This window comes from Rhinolophus hipposideros (genome assembly GCF_964194185.1).
Source record: "Rhinolophus hipposideros genome assembly, chromosome: 22".
In the NCBI taxonomy this organism is placed as follows: Eukaryota; Metazoa; Chordata; class Mammalia; order Chiroptera; family Rhinolophidae; genus Rhinolophus; species Rhinolophus hipposideros.
In genome coordinates this window covers 15,243,440-15,260,339 of record NC_138068.1, presented here as the reverse complement: position 1 = coordinate 15,260,339, position 16,900 = coordinate 15,243,440, and the positions used below count along the sequence as shown (strand labels likewise).

Genomic DNA, 16,900 nt, shown 5'->3' with positions numbered 1-16,900 from the left:
AAAAATTTATTCAGGTAAAGTATCATTTGGAGCCATACCTTTTCTTAACGTAAGACGACAACTTTAATTACACTTTTTGCTACCATTCCAATTTAGAATTTTTGAGATAACGTTTCAAAAGGGGCATTTTAAATGAGGACAAATAGATCAGAAACAAAAAGACAAGCGTGCAATGACATCCTTGCTCACTGAGAGATAAAGAGAGCAGCATCACAAGAGCAAAAAAGGAAAAGTGAAATTGCCTGAGAACACCTGAGTATGCAGACTCTTGCCAAATTCATGGAGTTAATCTGAAGAAATGAGTGGGATTCAGGCTGAGAGAATAAGAATCTTCATTACTTCTAAACGATAACTTACAATCAGTTTCAGAATGAAATCCTCTCTGCTCTCTGCTTCCACATTGGTGTGTCTCTGCGCTTCCCACATCCCAATTAGCCTGGTGCCCTATTAGTCCACATACACACATGCTTTTCCCATTACACTGTGAGCTCCTGGGGGCAGGGCCTGTACCTTCTTTCTTACTAGATCTCACACAAGAAACAACCTATAGCAGATGGTTAATAAATGACTGACAAGTTGAATTAAAAACAGGTAATAGTTACAGGAGAGGGTTGAAAGAGAAATTTATTCATCAGTCATGTAGACAAAACACTATAAAACATGTAGGTTTCTAATCACAGTTTCGCGTCTCCATGTACCTTTATGTACTTTATATACCAAAAAAACCCAAAAACAAAACACTGCTTTTGGATGGACTCTGACAGGGATCTAAGTTCAATGCTGAGGTCTTGTCTTCAGAATCCTAACTTTCCAGTGATGTAAAAACAAATAATACTAATAAGGAACTGGATAAGAGTTTTTCATATAAAAATGGTGATTTTTTAAAAATAGAAACTGATCATTCCATCCTATATCCATATTCTTGAATAATTTGATTCACTTCCCATGTTAGTTATATCTTAACCAGGCTCTATCCCAATTCCATCTCCTTTTAATTGTTGATACTCTGTATATAACTACTTGTCAGGTACTCTGGAACTTTTTCGCATTTTGGTGGTAATAACCCTGAATCAGAAAAACAAACCAATTCAATAAACGTACATTGAAAACCTGCATTCTCTCTGCAAAGTCCCAGGGATCTATAGATAAAGGACAGTTCTTCCCCTTAAGAATATTCCAGTTGAGTAAAGGCAAAGGATAAAACCAAAGAAAAGAGATCATTGATGGAGCAAGAGATAAGAACTAGGAAAAAAGACAGCTACTAAGAATTTACTGAGCTTCCTTCCCAAGCCAGGCATTTCTCACACCTTCTGCTTTACTGACTCCATCAACAGCCACACACCACGAAATCGAAGCTCACATCCAAGCTTCTTAAATGTCACATACACGAAAACAGAGTGAGACCTAATGCTGACCTGAGTGCTAGCAAAGTTTGATTTGGGGAGAGAAACACCCTGAAATGCAGGTTGCAAGGGGGAATGGCCAGAGGTAAGACACCGTAGAAAACAGCCCAGTGGACATCCAGGATTACCAAGTTCAAGAAACCGCATGTTAGGAGAGGAGTCAGAGATATATGGATACAGTACCACGTGCTTAATTTCAGGGAGAACTTGAAGAGATTCAAATTCTTTCACTTTTGCAGGATCCACGTCTTCCTCTAGCTCCCATGTGCTTTCTTCATAAGGCAGTGAGCACCACTTCACCAGGTAATGTGTCACTTCCTGTGGGAACAGGAGAGACACTTGTGTTTCTACCGGGTTAGAGGAGGTGACCATGCTCTGGCCGGCCTCTGCAAGACCAGCCTACAACACAACACACGGACGCCGTTAAAACAGAGGCCGCACGGTAACCAGACAAGCACAGGACGAGGTCAGGAGGGCGGGCGGACGTGGCAGAACGCGCACCTCCCCGGTTTCGGCGTCCGTGGTGTGCGCCACCTCCAGGATGCGGTCCACTTCCACGTAGTCTGGGTTGAACAAGTCTTCATCAGGCTAATGCACACAGAGGAGAGGAGTTAAAACGGGCCCCCTTCGCAGGACCCGCCAGGAAACACAGGAGAGGTTCACTTGGGACGAAACGCCACCTCCCAGATGTTTCCTCACCGCCCCCAAGTCCTGCGCGGCAGGACTAAATTGAAAGGAGTCCCCCGAGTCGTATGGACCACATCACGGCCAGGGAAGGACTTCCCTGGTGGTCACCCGGCACCACAGAAATCAGCACGAGGAGGACTCCCTTTTGCTCGCTGCTCCTCGTTCCAAAGATAACCCTTGGAAACTCAGAATTACGGTTTCTTCCTGTTTTTCTTTTTTAAAACTTTTATTTATTTAAATATGTTTTTCCAGGAGCCATCAGCTCCAAGTCAAGTAGTTGTTTCCATCTAGTTTTGGAGGGAGCAGCTCACATGACCCATGTGGGGACCGGTTCGGCCACCTTGCTGTTAAGGGCAGCTCGCTCTAACCAACTGAGCTAACTGGCTGCCCCCTAGTTTTTTTCTTAAGATCAACACCAATAACGGCTAACGTTGGAAGAAGGCATGAGGGGCACTTTCGAGGTATCGATAATTTCCGGATCTAGGTGGTAGTTACGCAGGTGTGTTTATTTTGTAAAAATTCACTGAGCTAAATACCCTTAGGATTTATTTATGTTTATGTACATTACGCTTCAAAAAAGGGTACTTACAAAATAATAAACAACATTCAGAAATATTACATATGTGGCCAGAGTTACGCTAAGTGCTTTCATTTAAAGTCTCAAAACTACTTTATGGAATAGATGCTATCATCACTTTACAGATGAGAAAACTGACTCAGAGAGGCTGAATAAGTAATGTGGCTAAGGGCCCAGAGCTGTGGGAACTGCTACATTTACCCAGGTCTTTCTCACCCAGAAGCCTGCGCCTGGACTGCTGGAATGTTCTTATTGCCCCTTAAGTTGGAAGGTACCTTAGGTGCTGTCTATATTCATCTTCTAATCAATTCAGAAATACTTTTTATAGCATCCCTGGCAAACCCACCCTCAGATTCAATTATTCCCATGTTCAGAAATATACTGCACTATACGACGTGACCCACTGCCAACAGTTTTACCTCTGCCGACTCCGTAGTAGCAGAGTGATCTTCATCATTATTCATATTCAATTACAGCCTAATTTCCATCCTGGAACTGTGACTCATTGGTGTAAACTGCTTCCTCTACAAGCAGCAGTAACGCAGCTCATTCTCTCCTCTGTGTTGGCTCTTCAACAATCTCCTCCCTATCTGGGTTAAATAACCCTGGGTGTTCAACTGTTCTTCAGATGCCATGTTTCCAGATCCCTTATGATAGAGAGAGCTAACATTTATGGAATAGTCCCTATGGGTCAGGCACCATGCTAAGCATTTCTATAAACACGGTGCCATTTAATCCGCCCAGGTAGTCTGTGAGGTCGATACTGTTAGTTCTGCTTTACATAGATGAGGATAGAGTCTGAAGGAGCTGGAGGTGGGGGCGGTGTGTGCGCATGTGTGCACGTGCTGGGAGGGTAGTTTGGCCCCAGAGCCCAGGCTCCTAGCACTGTGTAGTCTGCTTTTCACCTTTGCTCTCAGTCATTCAGCTATGCTTCTTCTACCCCTTTACCACTGACTTTTACAGTTCTGCAGTTGCCCTCAGGTTTTGCAAAGTCCCTCGCTGAGTCCTGGTACCCAAAAAGAAACAGAAATAAACTTAGGAATGAAAGGAGCAAGGCATAGCAGGACTGTTCTATGGGCGCAGTCTAGGATTAATGTTACTTTCTAAGCAGCCATCTCCTACTCTTGGCAAACAGTAAACTTGTAATTAAATTGGCAATATCCTTTCTCCCTAGAACTGCTATCCAGTCATATTCCCCACTCCAAAGTTGTAAAAAGTCATTAAAATACAAATGCATGACATTACATTTATTTATGGTCATTATATTTCATTCATCTTGGCCTGTGCAGGAAAACTTAAACTTTGATTTTGTCATTTATTCTCCCCGCTTGGGGTCTGGTTTTCAGAAAGACTCAGGGTTTGGTCAGAAGGCCTCCACCTCTGCAGAGTGTGGGAACTCGCAGCCTCTCGAGCCTGAGCGCCCTTCACATGGCTACCCTCTCCCCAGGCTACCTCATAAGGCATCTGGAAATAACGGACAGGAAGCAGCTCTGTCCAAAACTAAGTTATTATTTATGTCCTAAGAATATCATTTATCCAAGGTATTAATAAAAACGTTAAAGAGGTCAAGATCAATGACAGTGTTATAGAGAGTACTCCCCACTATTACTCCTTGATTTCATGAGGCCCTCCAATCTTCTCAAAAGCCTTTCCTTCTGACAAGAATATGAACTCCTACCGTGTTTTCCCAAAAATGAGACTGGGTCTTATATTAATTTTTGCTCCAAAAGACGCATTAGGGCTTATGTTCAGGGGATGTCATCCTGAAACATCATGCTAGGGCTTATTTTCCAGTTAGATCTTAACTTTCGGGAAAACACGGTGTTACGTTATTTCTATACACCCTAACACAATTTCCTCTATTCCCAACCAAGGAAAAATCACTCCCTTGGGAATAAATCAGAAAATAGACACAGGAGGCTTTGGAAGCTATACTGAGGAATCTGGATTTTATTCCAAGAAAATGGGAAAAGCGAAAGGTTCCGCAGCATAAGGCAAGCCCTCCTCCCTTACCAAATAATCACTTGAGCACTGATCCTGTGCCTACCTGGAACCAGGGACAGAAATATGAAGAAGACATGGGCCGTCTGTCTCACAGGGCTCAAAATGGAAGATACAGATATGTAAACAAGTTCCTGCACTGCAAATACTGGCTGAAATAGAGGTGTGAAAAACTGTTCCAGGAATAGAGGGAGAGCATCCAACGGGGCTTCAAGATGGTTTTTCCGATTCTAGTCGTAACCTTCCTTTCCTAGATTCTCTATCAGAAGAACAATGCCATGAAAAGTAGTTCTCACAGGCTTATGAATAATTACGGAAAGGGCGAGGGCTAAACGGTAAGGCTGAAAAGGAAAGACCCCATTTGGGACAAGAAGAATGCTTACTGACATTATCCTAAAACAATTTTTTGTCACTGGAGGAAAAGGAGTACAGAATGTGTAATTAAGTGGTAAGTATGTGCAGCATCTACTATAATTTGACAGCATGTGAGTGCACTCTTAAAGTCTAATACTTGTGACTACAGTTTAAGAATAATTTTTATTGCTTCAAGTTATCTAAATAAAATTGAAAAATTACATGTTAATAAAATAAGAAAATAGGGGCGGCGGGTTGGCTCAGTTGGTTGGAGTGCAGTGCTCATAAATAACACTAAGGTTTGAGCGGCGCCCTCCACAACTAGAGTGAAAACAATGACTTGACTTGGAGCTGTGTGGGTCCTGGAAAAACACACTGTTCCCCAATAAAAACTTTTAAAAAATGAAAATGAAAAGCACCACAATCCCATCAACCAGAGAAGAGACTTTCTATGTCATTAATAACTGTTCTCCAGTATTTTTACTAGCTGCAGCGTATTCCATTCTGTGGGATGTATCATAATTTAACAAATGTCTATTGTCTAACACTTTGTTTTCAATTTTTCACCCATACAAACAACTGTTTATCATTGTTAATTCTTTGCACAAAGACTTGATAGTTTCCTTACAACAAATGACAGAATTAGAATTGCTGGGACAAAGGATATGCAAATTTTCAGACACCTGATGTTTGCTGTCATACTGTTTTCCCTACAGGTAATACTAAGTTATGCCCCGACCCAGAGGTATACAAGTGGTTGTCTCTTCCTTACCTCCTCGCCAGCAATAGATAATCCTTATTTTTAAAACATTCAAATATTTGATAACTAAAAAAAAAAAAGAGAAAGAAAAAATTCCTAATCTGCATGCCTTTGACTACTAACTGGTTTTTCCGATTCTGACTACATTTCTGTATGGTTAATGATCAAAGTTTCCTTCTTTTCTAACTCCCCTGTTAATATATCCATTTTTTTCTATTTGGTGTTATATATTTTTCTTATTGAGCTGTAAGGGCATTTCTTATTAAACTATTTGTTATATATGTGTGTGTGTAACATGTGTATGTGTATAAATAGGAAGGTTCTCATACTAGATTAAGAAAAATATATGCTGTATATATGTATGTGTGCATGTATATAATTAGAAAATATGTACATGTACGTAATGTATATTCATATTTTCTAATTGTTTACTTTAAGATCTGTTTGTGGTATTTTCTAAGGTGGACATATTATAGATTTGTTTAATATTCAAATCCATCAATCCTTCCTTTTGCTGTAGGCACCATACTTAGAAAGTCCCAAGTTTATGTAAATTTACTTATTTTCTATCATTTTAGCTTTGTGTTTATTTACATTCAAACTTTAGGGTTTTGGAACTGCCCTCTGGGGAGGGGGATGAAAGAATGGTGTGCAGGTTCCTCTTGCCCCAGCTACCACTTATCAGTACTCCAAGCAAGACGCTCGCTCTTATGAGTATCAATCAGTATGTAAGGTTTGATCTTCATACCTTGGTGGGTAATTTGTTTTCTGTGGCTTAAATCTGGACTAGTTTTTGTTGCAAAACAGTGCACAATTAGCAATTTGACTTAAGCAATGGATCTGCACAGGACTTCAACTTTAAGGGATTCACACCCAGTACTTAGTACTGCAAGAAAAGCAGTGGTCAAATGAGTCAGTAAATACTACTTCACCTCAGTAAAAATGTGCTTCATCTGGGCTTGTTTATTCCTAAATCGCTTGATCTTCTGTGCGATGCGAGGATCCTTTTCGAGCTCTTCCATTGTGGCCCATTTACAGTGTAAGTAGGAACTATCCAATGACACATAAATTGTGAGACAAGCACATAAACCAGCCAATCATTGAGCTTTAAAGTGTTTCAATGAACAGGGTGACCACCTAACACGGAAGCAATGGAGTGGTTTGTTGTGAAATTGCTGGAGATTGGCCTTGGAAGGGCTTCGCCCTTAAGGGCAAAACCAGAAAATAAAAGAATGCAGCAATTCCAAGCAGTAGATCACTCTGCAGCTTCTATAGAAACTGGCTCAGAGCAGAGGGCGGGCAGACATAGGCAGGCTATCATTAAAACATGTTAGTGAAAGTGGGCAGGTAGCAGACAAAGAAAGAAAAATGTAAGAGGGGAAAGGTATAGGCTATAAGGACAAGGGTTTTCTACCCTGGGTACAAAAGAGAACTGCACAGGGAGTTTTTACAAAACATCCATCCTCAGGACCTACTCCCAGAGTCTGAGTCAACAGGTCCTGAGTGGAAGAAGGGCTCCAGTAGTTTAAAAGCTCTCCAGGTGATTTTCTGTGTTGAGCACTACTGCCTAAGGTGAGCCCGATTCAACCAACATCTGTGGGTCATGCGTTAGGGGCCATTCTTGGAAAATGGAGATGATGTGATGACGGAAAGGAACTTTTAGTCATATAAAATTCAAATACAAATAATACATTAAGTGGACGTACAAATTTCTATACTTAACGTAGAATAGCTCCAAGTCAAATGGGGGTTCTCCTGGGTGAACCTGTAACCAAGAGAAAGAAGTTATCAGCCCAGACCCTGCGTATCACCTTTATGCGACAAAAGAAAACAGGTAAATCAAGACCTCTGCTTGGTTTTATTACTTACGTCTCAAGAGTATTTTCATTTTCCCATCTCTTTCTCTGACAGCTATTGAGGTTTCTCAAAAGTTAGATATACAGCTAGCTATCGGGTTAAAATAAAACAAACCCTCCTGTGCCCTTCTAAGGTCCAGGCTGGGACAGTGATCAGCTGATAAGCCCAAACTGGCCCAGGGCTCTGAGGGCTGTCAGGACAAGAGCCTGGTGGAGAAGTAAGAGTGTATATCTCTGGAGTCCCTCCTGACCATCACCCCAAAACACCAGTGGCGTTCCTGCTCAAAGCAATGAAGCTCATGTTCATAAATATTTGAAGTAAAGATAAAACTACGAGTATGCTCGCACTGGCACCAACATACTCTTTTCCTCCAGGATTCTCTAGAGGATTCCTACAGTGGCACTGAGATAGCTAAGGGGAAAAAACCCTATGTGTTTTTATTAGGACTCTTCTGCCATCTCTTCTTTTGGCCTTCTGATGACTTTCAATGGGCTATAGCAACTAAGGATAAAGACCTTTTGCAAGCATCACAATGGAGAAAAAAATCAGATTGGGCCATACTGAATTGGGCCAATACTCAAACATTTAAGAATTTCATGTCCTAAATCTTCCGTGGGGGTCAAAGTAAGTGTTGACTAGCCAATGTTCATGTCCAGCTCTCATTCCAGCCAGGAGAACCATTCCAGGTTCTCTAGGCCAACATCACGTCACAGAGGATGTAATCGGTGCAAGCGATATAAAAGCCAGAAACATCAGTCACCGACCTCCTGGACGGTCTTAGATGCCAGAATCTTCTCAATGATGTTTGCATCATCTTCTGGAGGCTCCTGGAGATGGAGGTTAAAAAGAAAGAGAATCACTGGCACCACGGAACACAGGAAATAATTCTGTAAGAAATACGACAACAGATACTACTGCACCCAAAACTTCACCTTTGAGCACCAAGACCTCCTTCCTATCAGCCAACAGGGTGATCAAAAAATCCAAAACATTCCAACCTCTGGGCACAATCCTATCACCTTTCCCTCCCACACAAGCACAGAAATTATTCTGCTTTTCAGATTCTTAATTGCAGCTCCTTTAGCATCACTAAACTTTGTCCTAGGACTTCCCTTCTCTGCCAAAACTGCCTACATGTTGCTGCATATAATTTTCAGAAAGGCGTTAATGTAAAAGAATCTGGGGGCTTTAGAATCCAAAGGTCCCAATTCTAACACCTACCAGCTTAACACCTCTTAGTATCCAAATCTATTAAAATAGGAGCTAAAAATACATACCCATCCTACTGGGTTACTGGGAGGATAAAATGCATGGGGAAAACTTTTTGGACAGTAAGCATGATGTCAATGCAAGGTGTCAATACACCCTACTTACTAAGTACTACTTTCCCCCTCTGTACCTGGAAATGGTTTTGTTTTCCTCATCATCTGACTACAAATCCCAACTGAAAACAAATTAATCCCTTCCTTCTTTCCTTCCTACCATCTACACACACATTAACATTTCTAGGCTCCTAATCTCCATGAACTCTTTCTAGAGTATTTGATTTTTAAAAATCTGCATTAAAAATGACAAACTTAAAAAATGATCCATTGAGTCAGAACACTCTCGCATTTAACAAGTCTTATTTCAGTGGTTTCCTATGCACTCTATGACCTTTCCAGATTTAGTATACATCACAAGATGAGATTTAGAACTGTACCTAACCACAGCTTCCTTTTTGGGAAGTTCTGATCAAGCACCCAAATAGTTATTGTGACAGTCAGGGTTGTTGTGACAAGTTCTAAGGAGGAAGGGGTGGGAACAGACTAAGCTTTTATTTCTCTTTTTAAGTACAGTGGTACCTCAGTTTTCGAATGTAATCCATTCCAGAAGTCCATTCGAGTTCTGAAACGTTTGAAAACAGCCGACAGCTAGGCCTTAGGATCTTGCACTCAGCAGAAGCCACATGACATGTTCGACTTCTGAGGCGTGTTCGAAAACCGAAGCATTTACTTCTGAGTTTACGGCGTTCGTAAACCGAAATGTTCATCAGTGGAGACGTTGGAAAACTGAGGTACTACTGTAATTTGTTCTGCTTGATTCTTAAGCAGGAGTTAGGGAAGGAGAAGGAGGCAGGTAACTAACTGTTTATTGCCTATCTTCTCCCATTTGACACAAACCTACTGAGGGCAGAGATCCTTATTTGTTTTATTCACTGATGTGGCTAAATGCCTCAAAATGGCCAGGCAACAGTGGGTGACTGACATATATTTGTTGAATGCTAAAAAACAAGGAAGAAGAAATGATGAAGAGAAGGAAATATAGCATCAAACTCAGCAGACCACAAAGTGGAGACAGTTATTATTCTTAACCTACATCACATAATTAAAGTCTACCCCTCTCCTCCATCCACTTGGACCCACCGTGTTTTCCCAAAAATAAGACCCAGCTGGACAATCAGCTCTAATGCATCTTTTGGAGCAAAAATTAATATAAGACCTGGTCTTATTTTACTATAAGACCAGGTATAAAATAACATAATACCCGGTCTTATATTAATTTTTGCTCCAAAAGACGCATTAGAACAGATTGTCCGTCTGGGTCTTATCTTTGGGGAAACACAGTATCTTATACTGTCAGGACGGCTAACGGCAAAGGACCAAAGCTAGGTGTACTTTCTTGAGTGGGAACGATCGCCAAACAGACTGTGCAGCCAACAGACAGAGCTCTGCCTATTACAAGTGAGCAGTGAGCCCACGAACAGGTGCCAGGTTACAAGAAACTAGACAATGAGCCTATCTACTTCATTTCCTTCCTAAATTTCTTCCACATTATCCACTGAGTGCCTTTCTTGTGTATGCACTGGTCTCACAGAAGTGAGCTTCATCACAAAGGAACTACCAGACATGTTAACAGGATGCTTTAAAAGTTATTGAGGCACGGCATACAGACAGTATGCTGAGACCTCAAGTGTACAACTGATGGATTTCCACATATCCACATACACACTTGTATAAGTACCACCCTTATCAAGTTATATAATATTCCCAACATACTTGGAAGACCCTCATGCCCCCATTGGAAGTAACCACTATTCAGACTTCTACCACTTTTGATTCGTTTTGCCTATTATTAAAACTTCATGTAAATGGACTCATATAATATGTGGCTCATTTTTCTGTTATCACTGTGTAGCATTTTGTATAAACACACACTGCTATTGAGGAATGTTTTGGTTGCTAGCAATGTTCATGTAAATTTTATGTCTTTTGCTGGACAGATGCACTCATTTATCTTGGATATATATGTAGGAGTGGAACTGCTAGGTTATGAGGTAGGTTGCGTTTGGTTTTAATGGATGTTGTCAAAACTTTTTTTCAAAGTGATTGTAGTAATTTTTAGACCCTCTCTTCCCCCAATGTATGGATATTCCAGTTGACTTGATATTGTCAGTCTTTAAAATTGTAGCCTTTCTAGTGGATGTGTAGTATTTATTGTATCTTTAATTCGCATTTCCCTGATAACTGAGGAGGCCGAGTACCTTTCCATATGCTTATAGGCCATGTGGGGTATCTCTTTGTGAAGCTTCCATTCAAGTTATTTGCCTATTTTTAAAGCTGTCCCCCATTTTTTATTTGCAGGAGTTCTTTATATTTCTAAATAAGGGTTCTCAGTCAAATATACAGATTACAAACATTTTCTACCAATGTATGGTTTGCCTTTTCAATCTGTAAATGTGTCTTTTGATGAAGTTCTGAATAATCCACCTTATCAATCTTTTCTGTCATGTATTTTTGTGTCCTATTTAAGGAATATTTGCTGCCACTGTGGTCATTCATTAACCCACAGAGGTAATTTTAAATGTCCTTGTAGCCACGTTAAAGAAGTAACAATAAACAGATGAAATTGGTTTTAATAATATATTTTATTTAAACCAACATGTGCAACATATTATTTTAATATGTAACCTGCATAAAATTATTAATATTTCATACCCTTTTTTTCATACCAAGTCTTTAAAATCCACTGTGTGCTGTACACTTACCAGCACGTCTCCGTTCAGACCGGTAGCAGCCCTACCGGGCGCTGCAGCTCTATACTGGCCTGTTTGTGCTTACGGCAACATGTCCTTGACTTCATTAGTGTAGCTCGATCACAAAGTCTGGATTACAGTCACGCTTCCACTTAGTTCTTGGCTTTTCAACGTCGCCTTGGATATTCTCAGTCTTTTGCATTTCTATTATCGATTTCCACCCCAAAACACCTTTTGATTTTTGACTGGGACTGAATTATAGACATCTTAACAATTTGAATACATGTACATCGTACATTGCTCCATTTATTTATGTCTTCTTTCTTTCAGCAATGTTTTCCATATAGAGGGCTTGTATATCTTTTGAGAGTAATTCCAAGGTATCGACTACTTTGATGTTATTATAAATGACATTTTACAATTTTCCTTTCCTGATACCATGTTGCTAGTTTATAAAAATCATTTCCTGTATATTGTCTTTGTAGCTAACAATTAAGCTAAATCCACATGTATTTCATTCCAACGGTTTGGCGATTCTGTTGAATTTTCTACATACAATTGTCATCTGCAAATGAGTCTTCTTCCTTTCCAATCTTTAAACTTTTTTCTTCTTTTTCCTTATTGCAGTAGCCAAGACCTCCAATATATTTCTAAATATAAATGATAATAGTGGAATCTTTTTTTATTCCCAAATTCAGGGGGAAAGCATTCGATATTGCACCATTTAATACAATGTTAGCTGTCAGTTTTTATCTAGAGGCTTTTAAGATGTTCTTTCAGTCTTTCATTTTCTACAGTTTAAGGTATGCCTAGGTATGGTTTTCTTTTTTTGTATTTTCCCTGCTTGGGTGTTACCTGATGTTGAATTTACTGGTTGATATGTCCCATCAGTTTATAGGAATTGTTGGCCATTAATTTGATCTTCAAACACTCCTCTATGCTCCACTCTCCTCCAAGTCTAGAATCAGATATAGATTAGACCTTTAAACTGCATCCCAACTGCCTTTAATGCCTTTGTCTTCCTCTGTGCTATCCATTCTTTTTTTTCCTGTGCTTCAGTTTAGAAATTTTCCACTGATCTGTTTTCAAAGTCACTAATCTTATCTTCTGCTATACACAATCTGCTTTTAAACTCATCCTCAGTGTTCTGAATGTTATAAATTGAAATACTCACTTTGAGACTACTGACTTCTCTTTACTGATTTAATTCTGTTGGAATTCACTTAAAAACTTATTTTGCCCATCATTTCTTCCATTTTCTTTTATATATCAGTCAGTTATTTTAAAGTTCTTTTCTGCTAACTCCAATATCTGGATCATCTGGGGTATGCTTCTATTATATGTTTATTTCCTTTATTTTTTATCATATTTTCCAGCCTCTTCCGGGGTCTCAAATTTTTTACCATATGTTGGATAATGTGGATAAAAGAATCACAGCAGCTCCAAACAATATCTTCCACCACAAGTGATTCCTATTCTCTTAGACCAACAGGAACAGGGGGTAGTCCTTTTGGTACAATCAGGGATTGAGCTGGGTCAGAATTAGGTTACTGATCTTTTAAGATTCAGTCGATCTCTTGGTTACCCTGTTCCTCGAGCATGAATGTCCAAGGTCACTGACAGAGTCTGCAAGGTCTTTTTACACCTGAGCCCTGAAGTCTCCAATCCCCAGCAAGTTAAAATCTCTCTTAAGGAAGAGCCAGTTTTTGTGGTGGGCCCATCTCTACAGTGAGATTTTGTCTCCTAAGTATCGTGAGACTGAGATTTCAATCTGCCTTTTGGTTGAGCCTGTAGGTTCTTGGGCTACCCAAGAGCTCAGCAGAAGTCTCCTAAGGAAAACCCCTTTGCTTTGGAGATTCCTTTAGTTCCCAAACATTTCACCAGCCCTGTGTAACCAATCACCAGCAGGGAGAGATGGTTCCTCTTCAACCCAGTCTGTGTTTGGGCCAAGCCTGATCCTCAATCCATGTCCAGTATTGTGGAATGTCTCCAGAGAAGAAACAGTCAGCAACTGTCAGCACATCTAGGAATAGCTCTTCACTGTCTGGAATTTCAGCTCATCCAATTTTTATTGATACCGTGGCTATCTATGCTTTTAAAAATGTTCTTTGCAATTTATTATTTTTAATTGCTTGCTTCTTACAGTGAGTGCTGGCCTGCCATGACCTGTTACATCTTAGCTGGAAGTTTGGAACAGGGTAGAAGCAATGCAACTGGAGAAAAATTTTAACTCTTACTTCTGGACTTCCCTAGGGACAAGTTTTTGGATTTCCTCCTGTTTTCTATCTATACTGATTCTCTTGGTGATCTTCTTAAGTCTCACGGTTATAAACACTAGCTACACTGTCATGCCTGCCAAATTTATATATTCAGCTCAGAACCTCTCCCAGTTATAGACTCATATATCTAATTGTTACCTGCCATCTCCACTTGAATATCTCAGAGATGTTTCACACTTAAAATGTCCACAAAATAAACTCCTGGTCTCCTAAGCAACCGCCCAATCCTAGCCCTTCTAGCTACAGTTTCCCCCCATTTGAGTTAAAGGGAATTCTATCCTTCTAGGTGTTCAAAACAAAAATCTTGGTGTAATCCTTGACTCCTCTTTCTTCTCTCCATACACCACAGCTAACTGACGAAGAAATCTTCGTGCTGTACCTTCAAAGTATGTCTAGAATCCAGCCATTTCTCACTACTTCCCCTGCTTCTACCCTGATCCAAACCACCTTAATTTCTCACCTAGATTATTCCCAAGAGCCTCCTCACTAGCGCCTGCTTTCCATTCTTGCCCCGCTACGCTGTTCTCAAAACAACCTTCAGATTGGTCCTTTTTCATTATGTCATCTTTTACTTAAACTGCTTGAAATGTTTCTCTTCTGACTCAGAATGAAGCCACAGATCTACACCACCTTCGGTATCTGCCCTACCTCCCATCTCATCTGTTACCTTTCAGGTCTTCCTGCCTGTTCGGCATACGTAGTACCAGGCGTGCTTCCACCTCAGGGACTTTGCATAGGCTATTCCCTCTGCCTGAAATGCTCTTCTCCCCTACATGACTCTTTTGTTCAGTTACTTCCTCCAATTAATTCTTTGCTCAAATGTTACCTTTGTAAGGCCAATACTGACCACCCTATTTAAAATTGCAATCCTTATTCCTGAATTCCATATCCCTCTTATTCTGACACTTTTTTCCCATAGCACTTACCACCATTGATATACTACACAATTTTATTATTTTCAGCTTTATTGTCAGCCTCTCCGTCGATATTTCTATCCTTTGGAAGTTTTGGGCTTATCCCTTTGGTATCCCATCCCATGTATGTTCAAAATCTGGCAAATATCTGGAGGGAGAGATTGGTTGAGCATTGGCTAAGACCACAGAAGCCAGAGCACGCCGGCAAATTAGGAGAGGCTTTGGAAATGAAGTGATACCTGAGTTATATCTCTTCTCCATTTGTAGGCTCCCCCAACAAGGGCAGACTCTGAATAGTCCTTGGTATACAGTAGGTTCTCAATAAATGTTTCTGAATAAATAATGTCAAAAAATTTACAGCTGGCTCAGTTGGTTAGAGCACAGTGCTCACAACACCAAGGTCGCCGGTTTGATTCCCACATGGACCAGTGAGCTGCGCCCTTCACAACTAGAGTGAAAACAACAACTTGACCTGGAGCTGATGGGTCCTGGAAAAACACACTGTTCCTCAATATTCCCCAATAAAAAATAAAAAAAAGAAATTTTGCAAAGTAATAATATACAGCAAGTGACATGGGACCACAGAAGCCAGAGCACGTGGGCGAATTAGAAGAGGCTTTGGAAATGAAGTGATATCTGAGTTAGATCTCTGTTAGCCAGAATTAAACTTTCATAATTTCTGGCTACCTTTTTACCTACTCCCAAGTTTGTGTAACCCAGACTGGCAAGCAAGCATTCATACGTGTACACACATGCTGAAAGGAACAACCATCTCTCCATCACTACCAGATTGCTTCAAATATTCTTATTCTTACCTACCACGAAGAGCAAAAAGGTTTCTGATGATAGGATTTTGATTGCTATTCAGAGTTTTTAACTAGGACCAAATCCAAGGAAGCATTAACATATGGATGAAGAAGGCACAGGACTTTACTCTGAGTATTAAAAGGAAGAGGGCTTAAAACATTCTTCATTAGAGAAATTTTTTAAGTAAAAAATTAAAGAATTTGAAATAAAATTTCAATTTATTTTTTGGTACTGGGTAAAGAATGGGGAACGAACACAAGTGTTAAAAAAAATATATCAATGGTTGTCATCAAACTACTGAGAACAGGTTTTTACTCTATCCTAATGAAAGGAAAGGAGAGTAGCATTTCCAAAATACACATCAAAGTAGGAAGGAAACTGGAAAATCAGGGTTTTCTTTCCCTAAGCTGAGATTGTGCATAAAAGCACGATCATGTGTGTATAAACACTCAGTATATACAGATACACACAGATATAAACTAAATCTGCTTGCCAAACACAATTCCATAACAGCCATCTGTTCTCAACTGCTTGGAATTTTCTCAAATTATCCTTCAAAGAAGACAATTTTAACTCATTCACTTTCATGTCAGGGGCTCATTTAATTCAACATCTTTTTTTTAGGGAAAATTTCAAAACTTTTCAACCCAAGTTGCTCCCAAACCACCCACCCACCTGATTTACTTCTACTTAGCTCGCCATACGGAGAGGCTCGAGTAAGAAGCAAACCATTCAAATCACCAAGTATTTCCTGAGTGCCAAGGAGGGCACAAAAGTAACATCCAACGAGATGCCAACTCATCTCGCAGGGCCTTACACTCCTCAGGGAAAGCAAAGCAAAACCTATTTTCCTTAGAAATGTCCCAGGGTAAAGCTAATTGGTGTGACAGTAACCATAAGTTCCCACCAGAGCGCAAAAGGCAAGAATAGCTTGGACGTCACAGAACACGTGAGATTTTAGTTGGGCCTGAAAGAATGGTGGTCCCAAGAGGACAGCAAACAGGAAGGAAAGCCGGAATGAACCCGAAAAATGAAAGAGTGAGTCAATGGGAAGGAGGGCACATATTTGGAATACCCAGTAACCATTCACAGTAGAACAAAAGCATTTTATACAATGAGGAGTGAAAATCAATGAGGGTAAACAGGTAGTGTGTAGCCACATTAGGGGGAAAAAAAAAAATCAGTCAGGAGTTTCAACCTCATAGAGAAGTTGAGGAGGAACCGGCTTAGATTCTTGAGCAGGACA

General features: G+C 40.2%; 1 protein-coding gene across 3 annotated transcripts in view; it reads right to left on the bottom strand.

The window, feature by feature from the left end:
• CHD6 (chromodomain helicase DNA binding protein 6) overlaps positions 1–16,900 on the bottom strand; it is a 181,936-nt gene that overhangs the window by 84,376 nt on the left and 80,660 nt on the right. For all 3 annotated transcript variants that reach the window (XM_081034142.1, XM_081034144.1, XM_081034143.1), the window contains exons 6-10: positions 8,404–8,466; positions 7,489–7,547; positions 6,715–6,832; positions 1,905–1,991; positions 1,587–1,721 (exon numbers count right to left, since the gene is read on the bottom strand). In XM_081034142.1, coding sequence (XP_080890268.1) covers positions 1,587–1,721; positions 1,905–1,991; positions 6,715–6,832; positions 7,489–7,547; positions 8,404–8,466 — 462 coding nt within the window. The remainder of the gene's footprint in view (positions 1–1,586; positions 1,722–1,904; positions 1,992–6,714; positions 6,833–7,488; positions 7,548–8,403; positions 8,467–16,900) is intronic.